The sequence below is a fragment of the Branchiostoma belcheri genome, unplaced genomic scaffold (genome assembly GCF_001625305.1).
Source record: "Branchiostoma belcheri isolate BF01 breed outbred unplaced genomic scaffold, Haploidv18h27 scaffold54, whole genome shotgun sequence".
Classification (NCBI taxonomy): domain Eukaryota; kingdom Metazoa; phylum Chordata; class Leptocardii; order Amphioxiformes; family Branchiostomatidae; genus Branchiostoma; species Branchiostoma belcheri.
Genome location: NW_017804176.1, coordinates 416,176 through 440,532, shown reverse-complemented (window position 1 = coordinate 440,532; position 24,357 = coordinate 416,176). Strand labels below are relative to the sequence as shown.

The following is a 24,357-nucleotide window of genomic DNA, read 5'->3' as shown; positions in this document are numbered from 1 at the left end:
CAACTCAGCACACGTAGCTGGAAAGAAGGCAGGTTATAAGACTGTATACTGGTGAGACAAACAATTATCACTTTTCTTCACAAGCTAGCAGGTTGGAATGATCTAGAGATGCATACAACTACATGTACTACAAGGAAACACATAGTATACTATAATTACATTTAAAAAACTTCAACCAGGAAGAAATGCAAACTTTTGGGTTGTTTCCTACTTAAATCAAAGCAGTTTGATGATGACTGTCACAGTGGTTATTAAAGGTAAGAATATTTGATTTACCTCTTCCTCCTCCCCCTCCTCTTCCTCCTCCTCCTCCCCGCCTGCAGCATCCTCCTCATCCTCATCCATGTCCATCCCCGTGTACTCCCACCCACGGTACTGGTACGTCACTGTGGGAAGATACACGTTCAGCAATCAAAACCTAATATGTGCTATATGCACTGGATAGGCATAAAAGTGAGAACTTCGCCTTTACAGTATTCTACTTGTGAGAGATACAGCAATACTCACAATGTATATTTCTGAATTGGTATAATTACATATACCGGTAAAAGGTATTTCAACTTACTCTCAATTCTGTGGATGGCATCCTCCAGTTGTTTGTCCTCAGTCTTCCCTTCCACCTCTATATCGATGGGCATGAGTGAGGAGGTTCCTGAGATCACAGCCTTCAGCGACGCCCACTCCCGCTCAAATTCTCCCCTCTCCTGACGCCACTGCTCCACTTCTGGTCCCTCAGGGGGCACTGGGGACTGGACAAACAGGGATGAGAACATTCTTGTCATTGAAAGTTCCGTTTAAAATCTTTTATTTGACCTGTGTGTTTCTACAAGAGACTAAGAGAGCTACCATGTGCAATTATTAGCAGTACAAATTCGGCGCCAAAAATCTTACTCAGCAGGGCAAAGTGAGGAAAAATAAACTGAACTTCTTCAACCTGCACTAAAATTAATGAATTTAACTTTCTTCAAGCTGATTTCTACAGTACTACCAAAAGCAAATTTGTGATCAAAGCTGAACCCAAAGCAGAGAGATTGTTAGCCTGTATCTAAACAATATTTACTACTAAGTACAATCATACAATGTTAAGTATCTCAATTTAACAAGTGGTTTGTATTTTGTTTTCTTTTTGTTTTGTTATAATGGGGATGTAGATAATTACTCACCACTGGTGGCGGGGTAGGTTCTGGTGGAACTGTACAATAGGGGGAAAAAGGAATAAAAAGTCAGACATTACACATAAAACAGATTTTTTTCCCATCATTTCCTTCATGTGTTCCTGTGTGCATCATGTGTGTGTACTGAAGGACCTCTGTAACAGAAGGGTTGTTAGGTTAGGGATGAAGAATTGACTGTTAAACAAGACACATAACATACAGGAGGTATCTTCTCATGTAGGTGTAAGATTAGGTTTATCTTTATGTCTTAAGTTTGCCAATCTTTATTGTCTTTTTTAACCAATATTTACGGGTCATATATAAAAGAAAAGTGGTATGTTTGCATGAGGAAAGGGGGAAAGTTACAAGAAAATGCATTTTCATGACATGGGGAATGAATACAAGTACAATTATGTGTAAGAGAAGACTGTTTTGACATTTTTTCAAAGTTTTCAGACACCAAGAGCTCTTAAGGAGTGCCATGTTGCAGTACAAGCTTGGAATGTATATTCCAGCTGAGAGCAGAATACATGTATGATTTAACTGTCATAGAGCACTTAAACCGGCATATAAAATTATGCACATTTTTACTGCAGCAAGGTATGGAGCTTCGCAATCAGTCACAGTAAGCACTGACAGTTCAAGTCCAGCCGACAGTAGCATTTCATTCATTTCATTGCAATACTCGCTCTTAGCATGAAGAATTACATGTATAGCAGCAGCAGGATTAAAAGATTTATCATTGTAGTTAGGTGTTATAAAAGTTTACATTTAGGTAAGACTATTACCAGGTACAAGGATTTCCAATGTAATGTTAAAGATACAGAAAAACACATCACTGTTAATACTTTTTTGAAGTTGCTTAATTTAGTGGAAGACGTTATGTAGTATGTGGGATACAATTCAGTCTTGGCACAGGACAAGCTCCAGTGGAAGAAACTGACCACAGCCTTATATCCCGCAGTAGTATGAAGAGGATAAGTTATATAGTATAAATGTTGCTTGTTTTATAGATTAGCCTTAATCCCATTAATCCCGATTAGAGGAAGCAAAGATAGGTTAGTGACAGTCTCCAGGGCACAGCTGATTTGCATAACACAGCCACTCCACAGCCACCACGTAGGTTTGACTTCTACCTTCTTCCTCTGGTGCAGGGGGTTCTGGTGGAGGGGCCTCCGGCTCGGCTGGGGGTTTAGGGGAGGCGGCTTCTGCTTCTTCTTCTTCCTTCAACTCTTCCTCCTCAATCTCCTCGTCAATCTGGCTTTTCTCCTCTTCTTTCTCTTTCTCCTCATCCTCATCTTATGTTATTTGGGGAACATTGTGTGACATAAGGATGACTGAGGTAGGTATGTAATGTCGTGTGTGTTTAAATCACAGAGTGTGATGTTGAAGCTTGCTGTTACGTTTCTTTCTTCTTTTACACGCAAGTTGTTATACACAAGACTTTTTACAGCATTTAGAACTTGCACACGACAGAGAAAGCAGCATATTCTTTAATTGCAGTTTACCTTGAAGAGGTTTAGATTGTGGGAGCATATCTTAAAAGAAAATTAAACTTGGAAGGGCTGGTTGGGTCAAGTAGGTTTAGAGTGGGTAGAGTTACATTATAGTGATTTGGTTTCTGGAATTCAGGCTGTTTTACAGGATTGTTAGATTATTAGGAGACACAGCAGCTGAACTTCTTGCGTTTACAAAGAATTTCAAATTTTCAAAGTTAGCAGTCTTATTTGATGGAAGACAGAGCAGCCACATGCAGACACCAGAAAGTTTATCCTATGTTGCATCACATTTACTGCAGAGTCTGCTTGGGTAGAAATGCTGAGTTAGTTAACATAAGTTTAAATGAGAGTAAGACAGCCTTGTAAGTGTGTGTGTGACTGAAAACAAACAAAGACAAAGACCACAGTATCCTCACAGCACGACAGTGAAATGTCACAACAAGGCTTTACAGCTCAGCGCTCTTGTGAGCATGTCAGCAGAATATACGGCGCCTGTGCAAAAACAATAATGTATTGTGCATATATGTAATACATACGGTAATAGGACTTTGGCAGAATGCCTCGTTTAAGGTCGTATTCACATATTTATGGGTGATATCCTGTCAAAAGGAAAAATTCTGATGCAATGTTGACCAAACATCCAACGAAAACAGGGTTTTGCACAGGCACAGTACACTCTGCCGACGTGCTGCTCCTGTGAATGTTACAGTAGGCATTATGAGGAGACACAGCAGGGACAGTCACAGTCAGCCAGACCAGGCTTCAGCCTGACCACCACACCACACTGGGTACCTTTCGTCCCCTCCTCTCCCTCCACCTTTTCCCCCTCCCCCTCGGGGGGTTCCTCCCCCTGGGTGGGGGTAACGGCCTCGCCGGGGAAGGCTTCGGACGGAGGTTCTGCCGGAACCTCGCCTTCCGCGGGCGTTTCCCCCGCAGGCTTCTCACCCTCCTCCTCTGATTGGTTGTGACATTAGTGGTGCATTATGGGTGATGGTGATGATGGTTAGGTGCGGCGACGTGGTTAGAACGAGACATTGATTAATTTGGAGGCAACGATACAAATTAGATGATTTTCACATGCATGAAAACAGACATGATTATTACATGATCACGTGATTCTTGATGATTATTATTCCATTAACATGCAGGCATTTGTTGATGTCAATTAATCAATTATCGACACAAACAAGATAAAATTATCATTCAATCATGCAACACATGCATCTGTACAATGATAAGTGGTGATATGGATGACCCGATGACCCAATTATACCAGTTTTAATTTAACCAGAACAAAGTTTTGCTCTAGAATTAATGTGGTGGCATGGTAGTCAGAGGATTAGGAGGCAAAACCCTTTTCAGTGAGTACCTGTCTTTGTGGTCATATGACGTTAGCCTAGTTTATAGACCTACAGATCAAGATTTAGCTCAACTAGAACAGATCTGTACCCCACCTTTGCTTTTTTGGCTCTTCCTCCAACCTTGCCCATCAAATACCCTTGAACTGGCTATAGGTCCTTTTTTCTTTCTCAACTACAGTCCAATCACAAACATACCAGGTCCTGTCCTTTGTGCTGATTCTGCCAGCATGAAGAAACTTGCAGCTGAATCTAGTTCTAACCTTTACCCATAAATCCTAAGGTGCTTAACCCGACTGAGACACAGACTTGTACTTCAACAATAGGACAATGTTCTCACCATCGCTGAGTTCTCCTGCCTCGATCTTCCTGCGCCGTTCTTCCTCTGCAGCCTGCCTCTCTCGTTCCTCTTCTTCCTTCCTTGCACGTTCCTCCTCCAACCTGCGATAAAAATTTTGTCACAGAGATAGATCAGTACTGGTACTCATGCTATCTCTGCATGTAAGGATGGTAATTTTTATGTACTTAGAATTTGGACCAAGCAGTACTGTTCTGTGTGATCTAAGATACAAAAAATGTAAGGAATGTACATGTACAAGGAAATGTGCTACAGATTTTGGGTCTGACTTGAAATGCATTATATCCTATCTGCAAGCATCAAAGGTATGACATAAATGAACATCCAGAATGTGAAGCTTTACTGTGCATCCTGCAACAAGTAGAACAACCTGTGCTAGAACTCACCTAGCCTCCTCGGCTGCCTTTGCCTCCGCGGCAGCCTCTTCTACCTTCCTGGCGCGGACTTTCTCGTCGACCTCCTCCTGGTTGACCTTGTACCAACGCTTCAGCAGGTACGCACCATTCTCGCTGCTGTCCCGGAGACATATGACATCGTCGGGACAGATGTTCTTGTCCACCATGGCGGCCCACTGGTCACGGTTGTTGGGGAAGTTATCCAGGATCCAGCCACCAAAGCTAGAGAGAAACACATGAAATCAATCAACAGTTACTGTATCGTGCAAATCAATCGACTGTATCATGTAGGATACAATGTATGACAAGTTGGAAAATAGCACTACATAAGGAGTCTACACTATTCTAGTTTGTTTGTTTTATTTCTTTATGATGAATGTGACTTTGCCATAAAGGTGAAATTATAGGACAATAACTCACAAGGGTCCGTCTGGGTTCTTCGTACGCAGGTTGTTCTCCACCTCCTTGATCTTCTCCTCCATCACCTCCACATACACGTCAGGTGGGATGGTGATCGTCTGCTTCTCTGCCTCCTTCACCGCATCCTCCACCATCTTCAACACCTCAGGGTGGTTAGCATCAACTGGAAGACAACGGGACAGCCTTGGATTTTTTTTTAAGTATTGATTTTTTTAAAGTATTGTTGCTATATGCATTATGTAATATATGTGACAACACATTAATGACTTTTTGTGATATTGTTATGTTTGACTGTTGACTCTATTTGGATCCACATTTAGCATACAAATTGTTACTTTATTCAGAAACATCAGATCTTGTTGTCATAATACATTTCCGGTTACCGGTAAAAGGGCATGAAATATCTTAGAGATACTTGTTGGGGGCTGACTGTGGGGTACATATCAGACACATTCATTTACACAATATAATAAGTAATTTAATCTGTAGCCTTACCGACAATGGGCTCAGGTGCTTTTGGTGGCTCTGGTTTGCTCTCTGTAAAACAAAAGACAAGTCAGGAAGAGTCCATTGTGTGGGTTAGAGATTAAAAGGGACACCAGACAAGCTCGTTACAGGAGAGGGAAACTTCTGGAAGAGAAGGAAAGGAGTGGTGAATTTGAGGAGTATTAGCTATTTGTGTACAGTGTCAGTCAGCATGGTGGGGAAAGTTGTAGACTTGACATACAGGAAGGCAGAGAATATCTGTACTGTTATTTAATGTGACCTGATGAAAAAATCACCATTTAGAGAGATGGGATGAGAATGAGGAGTGTAAAATAAAGTTAGCCATTGTGTAGTCCAGTGTCAGTCAGCATGGTGGTGAAAGTACAAGTAGTTCTTCTTCTTATACACTGCTTAGCCCAATTTGCATCAGACTACGAGTAGCTAGTTATCAAAGTCAAAGACTTGGTGGTATACAAGAAGACAGGAAGATCTGTATTGTTAAACTGATCCTGATGAAAAACAAGTGGGGTGAGCAAGAAAAGTGACTGAACAGTACAATAAGGTTCATTGCATGCAGGGGGTGCTAGCATTAGCAGGAAGCACAGCTTGGGTACCGTCCCCTCCCTCACCAGTAGGCTCTTCCGCTGGCTCTTCCGCTGTTTGGTCCCCCTCCCCCTCCTGGTCTTTCTCCCCTTCTTCCTTCTCCCCTTCATCAGGTTTCTCCTCTTGGTCTTCTGCAGCCTTTTCTGCAGCTCCTTCTTCTCCTGAAGCAAGCAAAGCCTCTAGGTGTAACTATAAAGCCTTCTTAAAAATCTGCCTCTCTAGCAAAAGGAATGCTCTACTCATTAACGATAAGAAAGAAGCTTAAAACTCAATCTATCTCAGAGTTCCTCTGATACTGCCTGTAATTAGAAGGATTAGCAAACAAACGGTAGGCATAGCTATCTTACTGATCTAGCACTATCTGGAGAAATTGTCATGCAAGCTGAGCATGTATTTTAATCACATTAACCTTCTTTGCTCAGTTTTGCATACATAATGCAGTGCTTTAATATCTCTTTATTTCAGCCTGCTATACCTGTCTGCTTATCATCTGATGACACATTTCGAAGCTTTTGTCTCTGTCTTTCTCTGAAATTCCATTCATTCAAATCAGTGTCTCTTAGACTAACTGCCTCTCTAACTGCCTCTCTGGCTGTCAAACATCTTGTTGTTGAGCCTGTCTGTCTACCTGACTGCCTCTCTGTCTGTCTGTCTGTCTACCTGAGAGAAAAGAAAACTTGTGTATGAAGTACCTTCCTCTCCACCCTCCCCCTCTGAGTCCTTTGCAGCATCCTCTGTGGGCTCATCTGTCTCTGCTACATCCCCCTTCTCAGAGACAGCTGGGAACAGGAGGAAAAAACAACTTAAGATACGCTAATCAGATCAACTGTTGTGTAAGCACCTCCTTGTGTGTGTGAACTGTAATCTCTTGGTTGTCCGTGTAATGAAAGATGTATATTGTTGTATACACCAAAGCTAAACATACTAGTGCAGTATAGTACAAAGCATCTGTGAAGCAATGCTGTACTCAGAAGACTGATCTACAGTCTATGATATTTTCCATCATTCTGTACTCACTCTCTTCCTTCTCCAGAGCCTCCTGTTCCAGCCTCATCTTCACCAGGTTGATGGAGGATTCTAACGTCTCCTCTCGGACCTTCTGAATCATCTTCTCCTTCTCCATCTCTATACGAGGCTTGATCAACTCCTGCATGCTCAACACCTGCAACAAGATAACATTATGGGTCTTAGCTTTTCTTCAAGATAGACTTAACGGTGCACACACCAATTCTTCCGCGACAGGGGTCCACTGTAGTGCCCGGAAAAAAAGTGACGAAGGGGTTCCGATGGTTCATGTTTGAGTTTACATTTCTCATAATCTGCTGCAAAATGGGATTAACTACTAACATGGCTGGAAAGTGTAAGAAGTGGCGTGTTTTGGGTGAAAATTGATTTCGGGCCCGAGGCTTACTTCCGGGTATCCTTCCGCCCTGAGCGCGGTGCTTCGGTTTGACCTAGTTTTGCCTTGTATGCGTTCTGGGGGTGCTGTAGCTATGCCTCGCGCGACGGGCTATTGTGATAATCTCAGTGTTAGGATTTTCTTTATACTTTTCTTAATAATACATAAGTGTTTTCTCTTTCCGACCATATAAGTCATATCGGTGGCTAAAATCTGGGTGATGGGTTTAATTCCACGTGAAAATGGCCAATTTTTGGCATCATTTTTCATCGAAAAATTCTTTATCCCCCTAAAATTTACTAAAATGTGAGAGGTGAAAGAAATTGAAATTCTTTTGTTCTCGTAGCTAGAGGGATATCCTTCATTTGCAAACAGAGTGTTTTGGCTTAAGAGGTATTTCCTGAAAGAGACGGTCGCTAGAGTTGAGGGTATGCAGAATCGAATTGAGACCCAAAATAAACTGGGGTGTGCCCCCGTAACATGTCAATTTACTATTTCTTCCATAGAGCACTAGAATTTGTTCAAAAGAGTTGGTGAAACAGTAGACTTGACAATGACAATTGTTTTTGTTGGCAAGACTAATAAGCAGTGAGAGGTGCTTGAAAATATGATGAAAATCTGTCACCAGGAAATGTGAATATTTTGTAAAGAGCCATTAATACAAGATTATGTAAATGAGAAACAAAAGTTATATTTAAATCAATTTAAAGAACCTCTTCCTTGTTCTGCCCCATGAGTCTGGAATACAAATATTACAGATGAATTGTCAACACCTTAATTCCTGAACATTAATGGAAGACTAGAAAACAAAAACCTAACTTACCACAGCATTGTATTTCTGAGCCAGTAGATGACATATGGAGGTCTTGCCAGAAGTGGGGGGTCCGGTCACCACGAGCTTGCAGGGGGGTCTGGGCAGAGGGGGCAGTAAGTAGGGCCGGGGGTTCTTCAAGAACTTTTCCATTGCCTCTGGGGAGGATAGCACATATATCTTGTCCAGGAAACTGCAGGAAAGAGAAGTCAAAATAGTTTTCAATCCAAAAGTTATTTTATATTAACACATGTCAAAATCTTCATGCATTCTTTACAACAATAGTAAAGAAATTATGTATGAATCAGAGTTATAAATATTTTTCAAGAAATCATGAAAGATAAATTAATTACACATTACTCATCTTACATACCATAAAGCCCTCAATCTAAAAATCAGAACTCTTTTGACACTGCTTAAGTTCAATCTCACAAGCAGGAATGCAACATGTACTGAAAAAGTAGAAAAAAATTTGTGATGAAATCTACCTTTAAGTATTACTAATATAACTGTTGTTTCAAACAGTGATGTATAATGTACCTGACAGCGAATTCAGGTTTCCCCTGGACCAGGTTGCCCTCCGACATGGCGACAGGACAGACCCGTAGCCAGCGGCTGCGTCTCCAGCGGAAGCGTGGCGCGACCGTCTCCTTACTGGCCAGCGTGCGCAGCAGTTCCTCCGTCTCCATGTCCTCGGGGAGCTCCTCCTCCTCCTGGTCGTGGAGGCGGATGGGAACCGCCGCGCGCCGCAGGATGAACGTGTCCAGCTTGGTCATCAGCTGGGTGAACAGCAGGCGGTGGTTGCTGTTGGCGTCCAGCTCAATCAGGTACTGCTGGTCATGGTCAGCCATGTAGTCCTGCAAGGTACAGCACAAGAAAGATATTAGTAAGACAACAGCTACTATTAAACTGTAGTTTTTTCAAGACTTGTACAACAATGAGGGGGTTCACCATGCATTTTTGAGAGGTACAGAGTTTGACTGCCAAGCTACAGTCAGTCCATTATCAAATGATAAATACTCATTGTACATGGATATAAGGCTCCTCTAATATACAATTTACCTGCAAACAATGTGCAAAAGTAATATACAATTATGGTACAATGGAACTTGGCTATAGCAGCTTTATTAAACCATTCTGTGTGTGCGTGATATGACATTGTAAGGCATGAAAGTTACCTCCAGTGTCCTGAGCATGTTGTCCTTATACTCCTGTATGTTGTGTGTGATATACTCAGGCAGGTCCTCCACTCTCTTTACCAGGCGAGCCAGGATCTCTGGGTCCAGCTCTGGAGGCCCTTCATCTCCCTAGTCAGCAAACAAACAGATATTCAGTAACAAAGATGACTTTTTATTGAACTAGTCATAGAAAAAAACAGATATAACAAAGACAGGGCTTTTCATTGGTATTGTCATCAAACAAACAGATATTCAGCACCAAGGAGAGAACTAATCCATTGACCAGACATGCCTTTGGCACAAGTTGGATTACTGCAAGAGTAAGAGTACTGTAACTTATGCTTGAATGCATGAGTGACATGAATTTTGAAGAATTATTTCTTTATTCTGAATTGTATATGCTGATCAAGTATTTGAGAGCATTTGATAAGAGCCGGTAGTTTATCTCCCATACTTTTTAAACAGAGAACTACATACAAAACCTTTCGGGTCTTGTCATTTTACAGACTTTCAAGAATTCATGGACAAGTATGTTAGGTGTGCTTCTGTACTCTTAACAGTGTAAGATGTACACGGACCATTTTACTAAGTGAACCTCTACTTCCTACAGCACCATTCTCACCTCCTCTCCCTCTCCTTCCTCCTCTTCTTCTTCCTCCTCCTCCTCCTCTTCCTCCCCCTCCCCCTTCTGGGGTTTAGGCTCAGGTTTCTCTGGGTTCCAGATGTCTTCTGGGTAGAGTTCATTTGTCAGGGGGTCCACCCTCTGTCCTAGTCGCCGCTTCTCCAGATCTTTGTCAGGAATCTATGGACAACAAAGTATGAAAGTATTCAGTACAGATCACAAAACTATGGCTTTTCGGCCAGTATTTCACTATCTGTGGTATTCATCGGCTAAGTTACATTTCAATGTTAAGGGAAAGTTGAATTTTAGGTGTTTACAAGTAACTTTTTTTAAGATGGTGCAAAACTACTGTTAATGACATATTATACATTTGAACCTCCTAGCCTAATGTAGCACTACTTCATGAGTATATACTTACTTTGAGATTGACAATGAAGTCAGGTTTGAGTTTCCAGTTCTTGACAAGCTCCAGCTGTTCTGGGATGTTCATGTAACTCTCATCCATACAGGGGAACCCATCCAGAACATAGCCTGAACAACAACATAAAGATCTTATTAGGAAAATTAAATGGGTGGTGAGAAAAACATTTGAATATAAATTCCATATATGGGCAATTAGTATGGATGGTAATAGATTAACATTGAAGGGTCCACTACTGGCAGTTTTAAGAAAATTCCTAGACAGCATCCACTGAATTCTTAAATGGGAATCATCCACAGAACAAATTGACAGCAACAATGAAGTGCCTCACCGTGATGTGTGACCTCTGAAGAGTTGATCTTATCCTGGACCATCTTGGCCACCATTTCTTCTGGGATGGCTTCTCCTCGAAGGAGGATTTCTTGGCACTGAGACAGGAATAGAAAATAAGGATTGGCTGAGTGAATTCTTTGGTACAAAATTGGGAAACACATTGCAAATTTGTAGACAGTGGTGTGTGAGAGACTGTTAAGTTGTTACATTCTACTGCGTCAAAATGAAAGAGAAAAAGTTATAACATTACCCACCTTTATTCCCATCTCTGTCTGTAGTTCTATGTTCTGGTTGATGATGTCAGTGGCTGAAAGGAAAACCCAAGTCATGTCATTGTATCAATTTTTTATCTATATGCTTTACAAAGCATATAGATACAAATTAAAGAATATGAGATATATTAAACTTATGAGTACTAAAGATGATAAAAATAGACGACACAACAAGGATGCGTATGCCATAAAAGTGTCATCATAAAGGTTAAATGTATCCTGTAAACTTTATGTAAATGACAACAATCAGTAATAAGACACAATTAAGATGGATAAACACAAAAGTAAAAAACTGTTTTGTAGACAAAAATACTTACGATTTACTAGCTGTGCCTTCCATGTCATTGCCAGTTTTTGTGCCAGCATGGTTTTGCCAGACCCTGGCTTTCCTATGACTATGAAACATGTTGGTTTGGACAACAGGGCTCTCAATTCCGTCTGAAACGAAGAAAATATTCTTGTCAGCATATCATGCCATCATTCTATTATCTGCTTGAAATGGTCTCTGTAATAGTTACAATCAAGTTGAACTGCACTTTTTTGGAATATGGAATTGTACCCTGCATTAATTTTTTTTATAAATGAATTGTACTGTTTGGTAGAACAAGTGCAATAGAAGAAGCAAACTGTTAAAAAGTTCTCATTTTATTTTGTTCCTGATAACACAAGACAATATCAAATGACCAACCTCATCTTCGCTATACGGGTCTCCCTCCAGAGGTTTCAGCTCCTCAGGAATGTCACTCAGACTCATCACACTGATCCCAGGACCAATGCTCCCCCCTCCCTCATCAACTGATGCCTACAGGACAAGACAGCATCACACATGTTTCATAGTTCACAGAGTTGTTACAGTTTTATTGAGCCTGAAACAATATTTGATGCAGATTTCTAAATAAAAACACTATAATTTATTACCAGTGGAGACACGAATTTCTAAATATGTATAAACCTTATGTGACAGTATTCATAAACTCATGCAGTAAATGGAATAAAGGGACCAAACCATACTCTACGATATCATACATAACTTCATTGATTCAGTCTCAAAATTTTATAACTTGTGTTGCCAGGGGCCAGTAGGGCAAAGTTGTCTTCTCACAAGAGTTTTAACTTTTGAATTCATTTCAGGCTGTTTATTCTGATCTTTAGTGTGTATATTGCGTGTGAAATTTTGAAGGAAATAGATACCAGAAGTGATGAGGTTAGAAATCAACAAGTGACCTCGGTGTTTTGTATGCTGTCTATCTCGCTCAACGGATCCGAACCCCAAACCACAACATCACGCAATGATTTTAACCGCGATAATCCTGCTGTGCGTGCGTGTAGACAAACGAAACTCACAAGGGAGAAGCACTATCTGTTCATAATATCAAAAATATCAATAAGCACTCTTAAAGTGTCATAACGGGTTGAATATTTGGCATAAAATTCAAATTAAAATCTTACCTGTTCTACGTCCGCCATATTTGTTTGGTCGCCATAGAATCGGTGGATGATACCATATATCTAATAGGGGTGAAAATACGATTTGCGATGAAATTCGGTATTATAGTCAAAGTACTATAATTTCATTAAACAATTGTACAATAGATACTAATTTATTCAAGGTTATGCATAGACATTTGATCAAATTGCCATACAAAAAAATCCATATTTGAACACACCCCTACTTTTACCGGCAGTGATAGAATCCAAACGTACACTTCCCACAATTCAATGCGCCAGCGCCAAATCCAAAATGGCGGAGATTTGCCAAAATGTATTTTTTTCCTCACGTTTCTTTGGAATAGCGCTTTATTTTGGAAGGTATTTAGGATAATACAAAGTGAAATATTTTCAGGCACGAATATAGGACCTATAGAATTGTTTATTTGCCGTAAAAGCCGCAAAGTTGGTGAGTATTTTTGCAGTTATGGGTCAGTGAAACTATGGTTCATGTGTTGTTGACATATCAAAAATATCAACCTACGTATACCGTGGCCGACAAGTACAAAATTTTACACCGCAACTTTTGGTGTTTTACACCGCAACTTTTGGTGTTTTACACTGCAACTTTGGGTGTTTTACACTGCAACTTTTGCTGTGTTTTACACTGCAACTTTTGCTGTGTTTTACACTGCAACTTTTGCTGTGTTTTACACTGCAACTTTTGGTGTTTTACACTGCAACTTTTGCTGTGTTTTATACTGCAACTTTTGCTGTGTGGAAAACTTACACCCCTCCCCTTTATAATGGACGGTCCCCCTGTCAGGTCAAAGGTGACAAAGATGGCGGCGGCCTGAGAGTCACAGTGTCGTGCTGTGACTGAGTGTGAGACAAACGATGTCCATACCCAAAAATAATGAACTAACCTGCAGAAAATTTATGTCATTGCTGTTGATGTCTGGAGCTGGATATCTGACGTCCTTGATAAATTTGTTGTGTCGCATGGCAGCAAAAAGCAACATAATTTGTAATCACTGGACCTGGTCGAAACATTTTTAAATTTATCCCGATCTATAGGCCAAAGCTAGAAAAACCTTTAGAAAAAAACTAACGTCACAACGTAGCCAAGCTTTTCCTCTAAAAAACTTATGCACGAAAAGGATAACTCAGTCGACGTAGTTTGCATGCCATCGTTGTCACCTTTGACCTGACAGGGGGACCGTCCATTATAAAAGGGGAGGGGTGTAAGTTTTCCACACAGCAAAAGTTGCAGTGTAAAACACAGCAAAAGTTGCAGTGTAAAACACAGCAAAAGTTGCAGTGTAAAACACAGCAAAAGTTGCAGTGTAAAACACCCAAAGTTGCAGTGTAAAACACCAAAAGTTGCAGTGTAAAACACCAAAAGTTGCGGTGTAAAACACCAAAAGTTGCGGTGTAAAATTTTGTTCTTGTCGGCCACGGTATACGTATATCAACAACAACAACAACAACAACGTTTGTAAAACATTCGTTCGAAGACCAAACAGCTTCATAAAGGCCTATAATGAAGTAGATTTGTATTAAACTTGACACATTCTTCCTGTTGTCTTTCAGATGAGTGACAGCACAAATTACTAGTGATGAACAGTACTTCAACTTGACATCCCATCTGCACCATAATAATTTTTGAGTGTGATCACAACTGTCACCATGATCCGGACACTAAGCATAGCACGCCTCTGTCTGCTCGCCTTGGGAGCCCGCCTGGTGCTGATAGCATACGGAGAATGGCAGGACCGCACCATGCTCGTCAAGTACACAGACGTGGACTACTACGTCTTCTCTGATGCTGCCCAGTACATCACTAACGGACAGTCCCCATACAACCGTGCCACATACAGATACACCCCCCTCCTGGCCTGGATGTTAACACCCAACATTTACCTCTCACCTGTGTTTGGCAAGCTGCTCTTTGTTCTAAGTGATGTCATATCAGGTTACTTTATGCACCAGATTCTTCTGTTGCGGGGAGTGGATGAGAAAACGAGCAAGGTTTGTGCGTCCGTGTGGCTGTTCAACCCTCTACCGATGGGAGTATCTAGCAGAGGCAATGCGGAAGCTCTGACTATCATGTTGGTCCTGGGAACACTGTACTTTGTCATGAAGAAATGTACCAAGACTGCCGCCTTTCTATATGCCACCGCAGTACACTTCAGAATCTACCCTGCGACATACGCTCTTCCGTTGTTTCTCCTATTGGACGAGGAATACACGGGTCGTAAACAAGCAACCAAGACGACGTTAGACTTCATGCGGTCTTTAGTCAACCCTTCACGAGTGCAGCTTGTGCTTACATCTGCTGTGACGTTTGTTTTGTTAACAGGGTTATGTTTCATCATGTATGGACAGGAGTTTGTTGAAGAGACCTATCTGTACCACTTGACAAGGAGAGACATAAGACATAACTTCTCTGTGTACTTCTACATGTTGTACTTGACGTCGGAGAGTGAGTGGTCCTTTGTGGTGGGGATTGTGACGTTCCTGCCCCAGGTTGTCCTGTTGGTTGCCGTGTCGTGTTGGTTGTACAGAGACCTGCCGTTCTGCTGTTTTGTGCAGACTTTCCTGTTTGTAACCTTCAACAAAGTCTGTACTTCACAGGTGGGCAAGACTTCAAACTTTACATAAGTTGGCTCAAGAATGACACATAACTTTGGACAAAAATAAACAGAGCACAGATTTTTAGCATCCATTTTAAACATTTTTTTTCTGTGTAAGGCAATTCTTCATCCATTACATAAAACAGTATTTTCATGACTATATGAGGACTTATTTACATGAAATGACTCATGTTGTTGCTTCTGTGTCCCATAATTCCCAGTACTTCCTGTGGTACCTGAGCCTACTTCCTGTCATCCTGCCCTCTCTGAAGCTGAAGATCCAGGATGCTGTTACCATGGCAACCCTGTGGTTCCTGGGGCAGGCCCTGTGGCTGCTCCCTGCCTATTACCTGGAGTTCCAAGGACAGAACACTTTCCTGTACATCTGGGCAGCAGGGATCCTGTTCTTTGCCATCAATGTGTGGATTCTGATAAAGCTGCTTAATTCACATGTACACGAGCCGATGTTTCACAATGGAAAACTTGTTAAGTTGAACATGAAGGATCAGTAACTGGCTTGATGTATACATCTACTTAGTAGTATTGTTTGAGAAGGGGTGAAGGTAGTTTCAGTGAGGACAAAATGTTTTTGTTACTCAATGCGGAAGCGATGGGATCTGCTTGATACGACTACAGTACATGTATTTTAATTGAAGTGTTGATATTCAGTTTTGCCTTTTTACTTTTAACATAGTGTAGAATAATGAAGAGAACTTTTGATCATAGCTTTATTCCTCTTAGTGTTTTAAACTTCAATTTCATATGAGATGTTTCTGAAATAAGTATGTAAGAAATGTAGTACATACACTTACTGTGAGGTTGAATTGTTTCTCCTATGCAGATCATGACTTTTCATAGAAAAAGTTAAAGCTAAGAGTTCAGTATGGATTAATAGAATGTTTGCTTGCATAGTCTAGACTAGAGCAAAGTCCCTCTGTGTTTTTACTGTGGATAGTGTCAAGGTTGGATTTGTGCCAAAGTGGATTTATTAGAAATATTCTACACCTGCAAATGTCATTCAGTTCATTTTTTACATACTGGGACTTGGTACTTAAAGTTTGGTGTTATCTGGATAAAATACATGATGCATATATACATTACATCATTGTGTGGAAAAACAAACCTGTAAGTAAAGACAATCAATCACACCTGTCTCAATCAATTTATTGAACCTCCTTGATTTGCCTGCATATCACAAAGAAAACATCCCTCCCAAACACACCCTAACGATGATCACAAAACCTCCTTCCACATATGGCCATTAAAGAACGCCAAATTGCCCGTAATCTGCCTGTGTCCATTCCCGCGCCCATAAAAACTCATTGCTGCACCCCAAAACCAGGGGCTCTTATTGGCACTCAGATCAGGCAATCATTAACAAGTGTAAACAAAACTACCCACGTGCCACACCTGTAGATCAAAGTCCGTAGGTCTATCACAACATTCTCACGACGACAGGCAAAGCCAGTAGCTAAAGAAAAGGGGCCAGCCTGCTACATGTATGAAACCAGCGCTGGATTTTATGTAAAACTGCTTTAAACGCTTCGTAAAGATGTTGGAGCTGTTGACGAGGCTTGTCCTTCTAGCGGGATGTATTGGGACTGCACGTTGTGAAGCTACCGGCTCCCCGCTGCCACCTGTTGGTCATTTCTACGTCAAGAACGAGAGGGGGGACAAATGTCTCCTGTTGGACATCTCCGCCACTTTTCACGTCGAGTACCTAAAAACAGACAACACTACGGACACGGTCTCGTACCCTCTGCCCAACAATAGCTACGTCACTGGAATATGCGCCCATGGATTTCACGAGCAGACAGCCGTCATGAACATCAGCTTTCACGACACATCTCCACATATGGGACATTTCGGCATGAACCTTACATTCTCCAGAAACTTCCCCTTGATGACACATTTTTGGCTTTCGGAGGTCTCCATCTACTACCAGCTGATACCGGCCCTGTTCCCAGACGCGTTGGACTTGAACAAGACCCTCATCTCCACCGTCTCAGGGATTCAGGCGATCAAGACGTCTTCTAACGCCGTGGCCCCTCATTCATACCTATGTAAGAGGGAACAGGAGTTGTTTCGAAGCCATGCTAACGATTTTAATGTTCCGCTTAGCGCCAACTTAACTGTTTACAACATCCAGGCCCAACCGTTCGAGGTGAACGACCAAGGCACGTTCTCGCTCCCAGAAGAGTGTGCCCAAGACTATCAGCCAACGACGAACCCCCCTCCACCAACTACAACCCCCTTTCATGATGTAACCCCGTCCTTAGTCTTTCCCGTTGGATATTTTTCTTTGAATGACTCTAGAGGCCAAGTGTGCCTGTTGGCAAATATGGGCGTCTTGTTTCGTGTCGAATACCGCACAGACAACGGCAAGAGCAGAAACGCCACCTACGTCCTTCCTGCGAACTGCAGCGTGGGCGGGTCTTGTGGGGACGACCAGGCGACCTTGACTTTGATGTTCACCGACACCTTTAACCTCAGTTTATCCTTTTATTCCGACGGGAAAAGGTTTATTTTGAATAGCCTCGTGGTTGGTTACCAACGCAACGCACGGTTCTTTCCCGGCGCCGACGACCCGAACACGTCTGACATCCAGGTAGCGAACGACTTGTCCCTCTTCGATACCCAGCTGGGAAAATCGTACAGGTGCTCCTCCCAGCGGAATTTCACGGTAGGACAAAGTGTGGTGCTAGAAATACTCGAACTGCACGTCCAACCGTTCGGCGTGAAGGATGGCCAGTTCAGCGATGCGGTAAGATGTCCCCAAGACTTGCTCACCACAATATACCCCGTTCTGAACGCCACAACAACGTTACCAGCCACCACAGTGCAAACGACCGGTGTGACGGACACCATTGCCCCTGCATCAACTATTCTCCCCTCATCTACCCCATACACGCCCACAACGCCTCCTCACAAGCCCTCAAAACCCCTGCAGGGCCACTACTTTGTTAAGAACTCTACAGGACAGATTTGCCTGCTAGCTAACATGGGCGTGCAGTTTATTGTCAAATATGTAAGGCAGGATAGCAATGTAGGAGAAGGCGTCTTTAACGTTCCTGTAACCGCCGCAGCCTCAGGAGCGTGTACGGATAGTATGTCTTCCCTGACTCTAAAGTTTTATGGCGATACGTTCTATGTAACCTTTACCTTTTCCCAATCAAGCGAGAAGCGCGGTGGTCGGTACCGGCTAGCTAGTGCGGAGCTGTCCTACACAGAACTACCGGTCATCTTTCCGAAGACGATAGCACCGAACCAACACCGCCGGGTAGAGAACATGACCCTGAACGTCTTCTCCACAGATGTGAGCAAATCCTACAAGTGTCTGCCAGACGTCAACGTAACGGTCACTAAAGAAGTCACCATGCTGGTGCGCCAAGTTCAGCTTCAGCCGTTTCACGTCGACAAGTCGGGCAAATTCTTCACAGCAGAAGACTGTGCACAGACTAGTTCAGAATCTATCATACTCATTGTGATGTTAGCTTCAACTCTGCCAGCTACCGCTCTGATCATTGCGATGATCAGCTGCATTTGTTGGAGGAGAAGAAGTAGAGGGACAGCGGCAGATCTAGAAAAGGAACCTCTCATCAAGAACTTCATTGAATGACACAAACTTCAATTTGATTCCTTCCACTGTAATTTTTGAAGGAGAACTTTTGCCTTTTTTGTATATTGAAGTGAGAAAAGAGTTGTGCACTATAACAGCTCTGTTAGTTCTAACAATATGTAAATGATAGGAGTAAGAACTTAATAGATTACATTGTATTAGCTAACTGTATATACCAACTGTGATGTTCACTATGTAAATCACCTATGTGCAGTGGCATATTTTTATTGAAAGGTGATCATTCCAGTGATACAATAAATAAAAGCTTGAAAACTCTGTCAAGTCTTTGAATCTTTCAAATCCTTCATAGACCCAGTCGATGCTCTGCTATGAATAAGTTCCAGCTAGGATCATGTTCCATTAATAAGTAGAAGGATTTGTATCTAAATCTAAATCTGTACCCTCTGTTTTGACGGGAGTGTCCTCTCCCTTTTCTTGAAATCCACTCCAACCACAAACGCACACTGAATTTTTCACTCCGACCCTTGACCCATACCTAAAAACATGATGACATAGGCCAGTCCATTTTCTGTACAGGTGAATTTTCTCAGCAAAACAAATCGACTCTATTGCATACATATCATTTGGTAGGTATCAATATATTGTAATGGCAATCAATATTATGTAATATGAAACGTGCTGAATGCAGTATTCTTCACCGCTGTTTTGAACGTTCAGAATGATAAAACACGATGACTGTGTTCCCTTGCCCCGTCTGTGCGTTGCACGGTGCCAACAACAAGCTTTGGGCTCATGCCAACCATGCCTCCTAAAACTAAAGGTAGGTTGCCCCTTTTCAAACAGGTGGTCTAGACGTTAGCAAGTAGTAGGTCTCCGTCTAAATCTTGACCTCGCTTCATCTGGTGACAAGAACATTCATAGTGTTGAATTGTTTTCGTAACTGCTAAAATATATATAACAGGTATTCTCCTAACGGCCTATATGGCAGGTTGAATGGTCAACAGGGCAAAGTTCTCCCGATCTCGGCCTTATCGTGTCAGGTTGTTGACACTCTCTGACACAGCGGATACTTGTGTTGCCTAGCTCAGCAAGGTAGAACACTAATACTTCTACGTCATTCAAAATTGGGTCAACTTTATTGGAAGGACATTGGAAGAGCAACCAGGGAAACATCTCTCTATCTTTGCATTGTTTCTCTCACAAGCCAAAATCAAAGCTTCGACACTGACAAAAAAGTAAAGTAATGGTGCACTCAAATTAGTTTTTGGCATCGCCTCAGGGGCGAATCAAATGAAACTCATAAAATTGTGTTACAGTATTGAACAGATCAGTCAGCAAAGATGAAGTGTGAATCGTAGCACAGAACATCCCGATTTCATGTTACAGGTTTGCTCGAGCGGCTAAAGGCTGGCGAGACCGTCATCTGCGCGGAGGGATATCTGTTCGAGTTCGAGCGACGCGGTTACCTGAAGGCCGGGGCCTACGTACCGGAAGTGGTGATAGAACACCCAGACTTGGTGAAAGGGTTGTACCGAGAGTTTGTACATGCCGGAAGTGACGTAGTACTGGCATTTACGGTGAATTTTACATTTGCTTATCTAGAAAAATGTATTGATCATGAACATATCTAGACGTATGATTAGCGTCGAAACGCCCTGTGTTGTGTTTTAACTCATTTTCGTTTTCTCGTGATTTTCGACGTTGTTCAGATTTAAAAAAAAGAAGTACTGCATGCATTCTTCTCTATAGAAAACAGAAATCTAATTTTTTCCACACAGTACTATGGGCACCGTGAGAAGCTGCGGGTTATCGGACGGGAGGCTGACCTGGAGACCATGAACCGGACCGCCCTGAAGCTGGCCCGGGAGGTGGCAGACGAGACCGGCACACTGATGGCGGGAAACATCTGTAACACCACCGTGTTCGACCCCAACATTCCCGCCACACGCGAAGAGTGCATTACCATATTTAAGGCAAGAGAAATAATGTTATAAGTTAGATAGAAAACGCAGCAAGCTACCTATGTTTTCATGGCAGGATGGTTGGCAAAAGTCACTATTTGGAAATGCTATATGCAAAAGCATCGGTCGGACTTAAGCATCACTGTAACATACAGAATCACGTCCCCTTTTTGCCATTTCCTAACCAGTTAAATGCCGTAAGCAAGATATTTCAAACCTAGAATGTAGCTTTCACGTGAATGTCGTTTGCAGGAACAGATCGAGTGGGCTGTGGAGGAGGGGGCGAACTACATCGTGGCGGAGACTTATGGGATGGTGGCTGAGGCCATGCTGGCGCTCGAGTGCATCAAGAAGTACGGCAAAGGTAAGTGCTGAAGTTCCTTGAGAAATTGTAGCCTTCTTGTAAAACGTTTGATTCTACACCCTACAGAAGACTTTTAAATTTTTCTCCCGTTACATTACAACCATGCCCCCCGGCCCGATTCTGGGACCTAACTCTCTGTGTCTGACCTTTTGTGTATGCTAGGGGATTCCTCACCTACGTGCTGTAACTGATTTAATATAAATAGAACACACAAGCAAATTACACACACACACACACACACACACACACCAAAATTTTAAAAACACCTTAAAAACAATACTATTACTAACACGGTGCTAAAACCGATATTTTGTGTGTGTTTGGTCAGGTCTCCCGGCGGTTGTGTGCATGACGTTCCACAAAGACGCAGACCGGAGTGTGGACGGACACTCCCTGCTGGACTCCATGCGCGCGCTGGAGGAGGGTGGGGCCGCCGTGGTGGGACTCAACTGTGGACGGGGTCCCTTCACCATGCTGCCGCTGGTGGAGAGGATCAGGGATGAAATCAAGGTACAAAATCAATGATGAAAATCACTTACCTGAAATTCTGTCCACGTACTTTGCAGATAGGGGAGTTTACTTTCAATGAAGCTTCAGAGTTCTAATTTATGATTTATAGATATATCTAGGCTGATAATGTGAACAAGTGATAAATAGCAATCCTGTACTTGATTGTAGGTTCCCGTCGCTGCTCTGCCCGTGCCGTACCGTTGTGACGAGCTAAGGCCGACCATGCAGTCTCTGGTCAACCATAAAGGTATTGCGTACGCTTTTACATCGGATTGATACTCAATGTCTATATAGTAGTCCGGATCCGTAGCCGTGGCGACTCTTGATTCGGGCTTACATTGCATTACCCTCAGACAAGAGTCGTGGAAAGATGCATTGGCAGAACTGCACATTTCCCGTTGGCTGCACGATGCTCCGTTTTTGACCCGGTTTTTTGCTGTCCCGAGCTTCCCTACAATATAACTCCACAATTGGCCGGGTTGCCGATGTTTAGATCAGCCTAAATATTCCACAGCGCGACAGAAAAGTAGTAAAATAGCTAGTCGGCACAAGGTGGCGGCCATCTTGGACATAGTCGGGAATGTCCGCTACCGCCGTCGGGAACGCTCGGTAGCGTCACGATTACCGAAGCGCGACCGAAAGCTCTCCGATTATAACCGGAAAGGCTACCGAGCGTTCCCGACGGCGGTAGCGGACATTCCCGACTATATCCAAGATGGCCGCCACCTTGTGCCGACTAGCTATTTTACTACTTTTCTGTCGCGCTGTGGAATATTTAGGCTGATCTAAACATCGGCAACCCGGCCAATTGTGGAGTTATATTGTAGGGAAGCTCGGGACAGCAAAAAACCGGGTCAAAAACGGAGCATCGTGCAGCCAACGGGAAATGTGCAGTTCTGCCAATGCATCTTTCCACGACTCTTGTCTGAGGGTAATGCAATGTAAGCCCGAATCAAGAGTCGCCACGGCTAAGTAGTCCGCACAAAGAGTGCGTGTTGTTTATATCAATGGACATCTTCAATGCTGTGTTTTTGTAATGTTACATATAACAAAACAGGACACCTTATGTCTTTAAATGTCACGGGGTGTTCGTTAGGGTTTGGTGAGTGTACAGGACGTTTTTTTATTGCTTTTCCAGGAGAGCGAGCCTTTCCTGTGGACCTGGACGCGTTCCTGTGCAGCCGCACCATGATCGCAGAGTTCGGGCAGCGCTGCCGGGAGCTGGGGCTGCAGTACGTGGGGCTGTGCTGTGGGAACGCCTCGCACTTCACCCGGACCCTGGCCGAGTCCCTGGGCCGAACTCCGCCCGCCAGCAAGTATTCTCCCGACATGAGTCAGCACTTCGCCTACGGGACCGACAAGAAGCTCCACAATCTCAACACAGAGAAAGTCGTCAAACTCTTGTAACCGTAAACTGACGAAGTTGAGCTCAATGCTGACAGTGCGAATGCATCTCATTTAGCCATTGTTGACTGTATCTGATGTTTCCGGATACATATTTTGTAACAAGCTAGCGATCCATAAGCATCTTCAAATACAGATTAAATCTGCATCATCATCGCAAGGTCGTAAGATAGCACAAGTAGAAACCCATATCGTAGATCATGATCACATTAACAGGTCAATAAACCATCGAAAGATATCATTCATCCAAACAACAGAGGTCGTATAATGTTGAGGCACCTACAATTGTAAAGGTTCTGTATCGGAATGTAAATTTTTTACTGTACATTGTTAAAGGAGTACTAACCTCCAGAAGGAGGTGCTATATTTCGACAGGCATTTATTTTTGGAATTGAAAAATGCATATTATTTTACAGTGTACAATTAAATGCCCATTTTGCGCGCAAGTCTTAAAACGCATCGAATCCAGGACAAACTCTCCAAATACCCTCAAAACTATCCCAGAATACACCACGCTACCCCATTGGTGTCTATGTTTTAAACAAAAAGTTACGTTACAGACCTCATTTCGGGGGCGATAAGAAAAATTCGTACCACTTTGTGTTCTTTGGTATCTTACCAACCATTGTCCTTCTTGGTGTTCTTATCGCCCCTCATTTATGCCGCAAATATTGACGATGAGAAAACGGCGTAATCTAGTTATCCTTTCCATAAGTGGCGTAATCAAATTATCTGTTCAAGTTATACTTACATGCAAATAAGTTGAGAAAATCAAAACACGCAGGATGAAACTGGCTCCCACTGTATTCGACATCCTGACATCATAATATCCAAGCCACAGGTCAAGCAAAGTAAAGCAAGTAATTTCTCAATAAACAGCTTGTTAGTGTGCTTGTCTCCTACCATTTTCGCCGAAAAATGTTTATGTTGACTTGAAGTGTATGAGTATTGCGTAAGCCAGAATTCCCGGATGTGTCAATTGTGGTTCAGCATGGGGGAAAATGATATTAATATCACTTTACAAACATGCGCCGCTCAACTCGTACAAGCGAAATTATGTAAAAAGTCGGCTAGTTATGTATTCACTGCAGCATGATGTATCAGAAAATAGCACTTTCTTCTAGAGGTTAGTACTCCTTTAAGTTGGAATGATGTAACGTTGCTT

At 42.5% G+C, this 24,357-nt stretch overlaps 4 protein-coding genes across 4 annotated transcripts in view; 3 read left to right on the top strand and 1 right to left on the bottom strand.

Moving 5' to 3' along the window:
* Positions 1 to 12,836, bottom strand: part of LOC109481217 (adenylate kinase 9-like) — a 36,728-nt gene extending 23,892 nt beyond the window's left edge. Inside the window, exons 1-22 of the mRNA XM_019783759.1 lie at positions 12,759 to 12,836; positions 11,998 to 12,111; positions 11,627 to 11,747; positions 11,292 to 11,344; positions 11,036 to 11,132; positions 10,702 to 10,814; positions 10,284 to 10,463; positions 9,662 to 9,790; positions 9,024 to 9,340; positions 8,496 to 8,676; positions 7,291 to 7,435; positions 6,966 to 7,052; positions 6,300 to 6,434; positions 5,680 to 5,721; positions 5,185 to 5,347; positions 4,756 to 4,986; positions 4,352 to 4,452; positions 3,446 to 3,607; positions 2,291 to 2,452; positions 1,164 to 1,192; positions 566 to 749; positions 277 to 386 (exon numbers count right to left, since the gene is read on the bottom strand). Coding sequence (XP_019639318.1) covers positions 277 to 386; positions 566 to 749; positions 1,164 to 1,192; positions 2,291 to 2,452; positions 3,446 to 3,607; positions 4,352 to 4,452; positions 4,756 to 4,986; positions 5,185 to 5,347; positions 5,680 to 5,721; positions 6,300 to 6,434; positions 6,966 to 7,052; positions 7,291 to 7,435; positions 8,496 to 8,676; positions 9,024 to 9,340; positions 9,662 to 9,790; positions 10,284 to 10,463; positions 10,702 to 10,814; positions 11,036 to 11,132; positions 11,292 to 11,344; positions 11,627 to 11,747; positions 11,998 to 12,111; positions 12,759 to 12,776 — 2,874 coding nt within the window. The 5' untranslated portion in view covers positions 12,777 to 12,836. The remainder of the gene's footprint in view (positions 1 to 276; positions 387 to 565; positions 750 to 1,163; positions 1,193 to 2,290; positions 2,453 to 3,445; positions 3,608 to 4,351; positions 4,453 to 4,755; positions 4,987 to 5,184; positions 5,348 to 5,679; positions 5,722 to 6,299; positions 6,435 to 6,965; positions 7,053 to 7,290; positions 7,436 to 8,495; positions 8,677 to 9,023; positions 9,341 to 9,661; positions 9,791 to 10,283; positions 10,464 to 10,701; positions 10,815 to 11,035; positions 11,133 to 11,291; positions 11,345 to 11,626; positions 11,748 to 11,997; positions 12,112 to 12,758) is intronic.
* A 206-nt stretch (positions 12,837 to 13,042) lies between these two features.
* On the top strand, positions 13,043 to 16,018 carry LOC109481206 (GPI mannosyltransferase 1-like). Its single transcript, XM_019783738.1, has 3 exons — positions 13,043 to 13,206; positions 14,331 to 15,374; positions 15,595 to 16,018. The coding sequence occupies exons 2-3, from the start codon at positions 14,427 to 14,429 to the stop codon at positions 15,883 to 15,885; spliced, it is 1,239 nt and encodes a 412-aa protein (XP_019639297.1). The 5' UTR covers positions 13,043 to 13,206; positions 14,331 to 14,426; the 3' UTR covers positions 15,886 to 16,018.
* A 664-nt stretch (positions 16,019 to 16,682) lies between these two features.
* LOC109481197 (lysosome-associated membrane glycoprotein 1-like) lies at positions 16,683 to 19,149 on the top strand. The gene has a single exon (XM_019783725.1). The coding sequence runs from the start codon at positions 16,926 to 16,928 to the stop codon at positions 18,990 to 18,992; it is 2,067 nt and encodes a 688-aa protein (XP_019639284.1). The 5' UTR covers positions 16,683 to 16,925; the 3' UTR covers positions 18,993 to 19,149.
* Positions 19,150 to 19,754: 605 nt separating this feature from the next.
* Positions 19,755 to 24,357, top strand: part of LOC109481064 — an 11,931-nt gene continuing 7,328 nt past the window's right edge. Inside the window, exons 1-7 of the mRNA XM_019783536.1 lie at positions 19,755 to 19,773; positions 20,340 to 20,530; positions 20,732 to 20,926; positions 21,167 to 21,278; positions 21,607 to 21,788; positions 21,957 to 22,035; positions 22,927 to 23,177. Coding sequence (XP_019639095.1) covers positions 19,755 to 19,773; positions 20,340 to 20,530; positions 20,732 to 20,926; positions 21,167 to 21,278; positions 21,607 to 21,788; positions 21,957 to 22,035; positions 22,927 to 23,177 — 1,029 coding nt within the window. The remainder of the gene's footprint in view (positions 19,774 to 20,339; positions 20,531 to 20,731; positions 20,927 to 21,166; positions 21,279 to 21,606; positions 21,789 to 21,956; positions 22,036 to 22,926; positions 23,178 to 24,357) is intronic.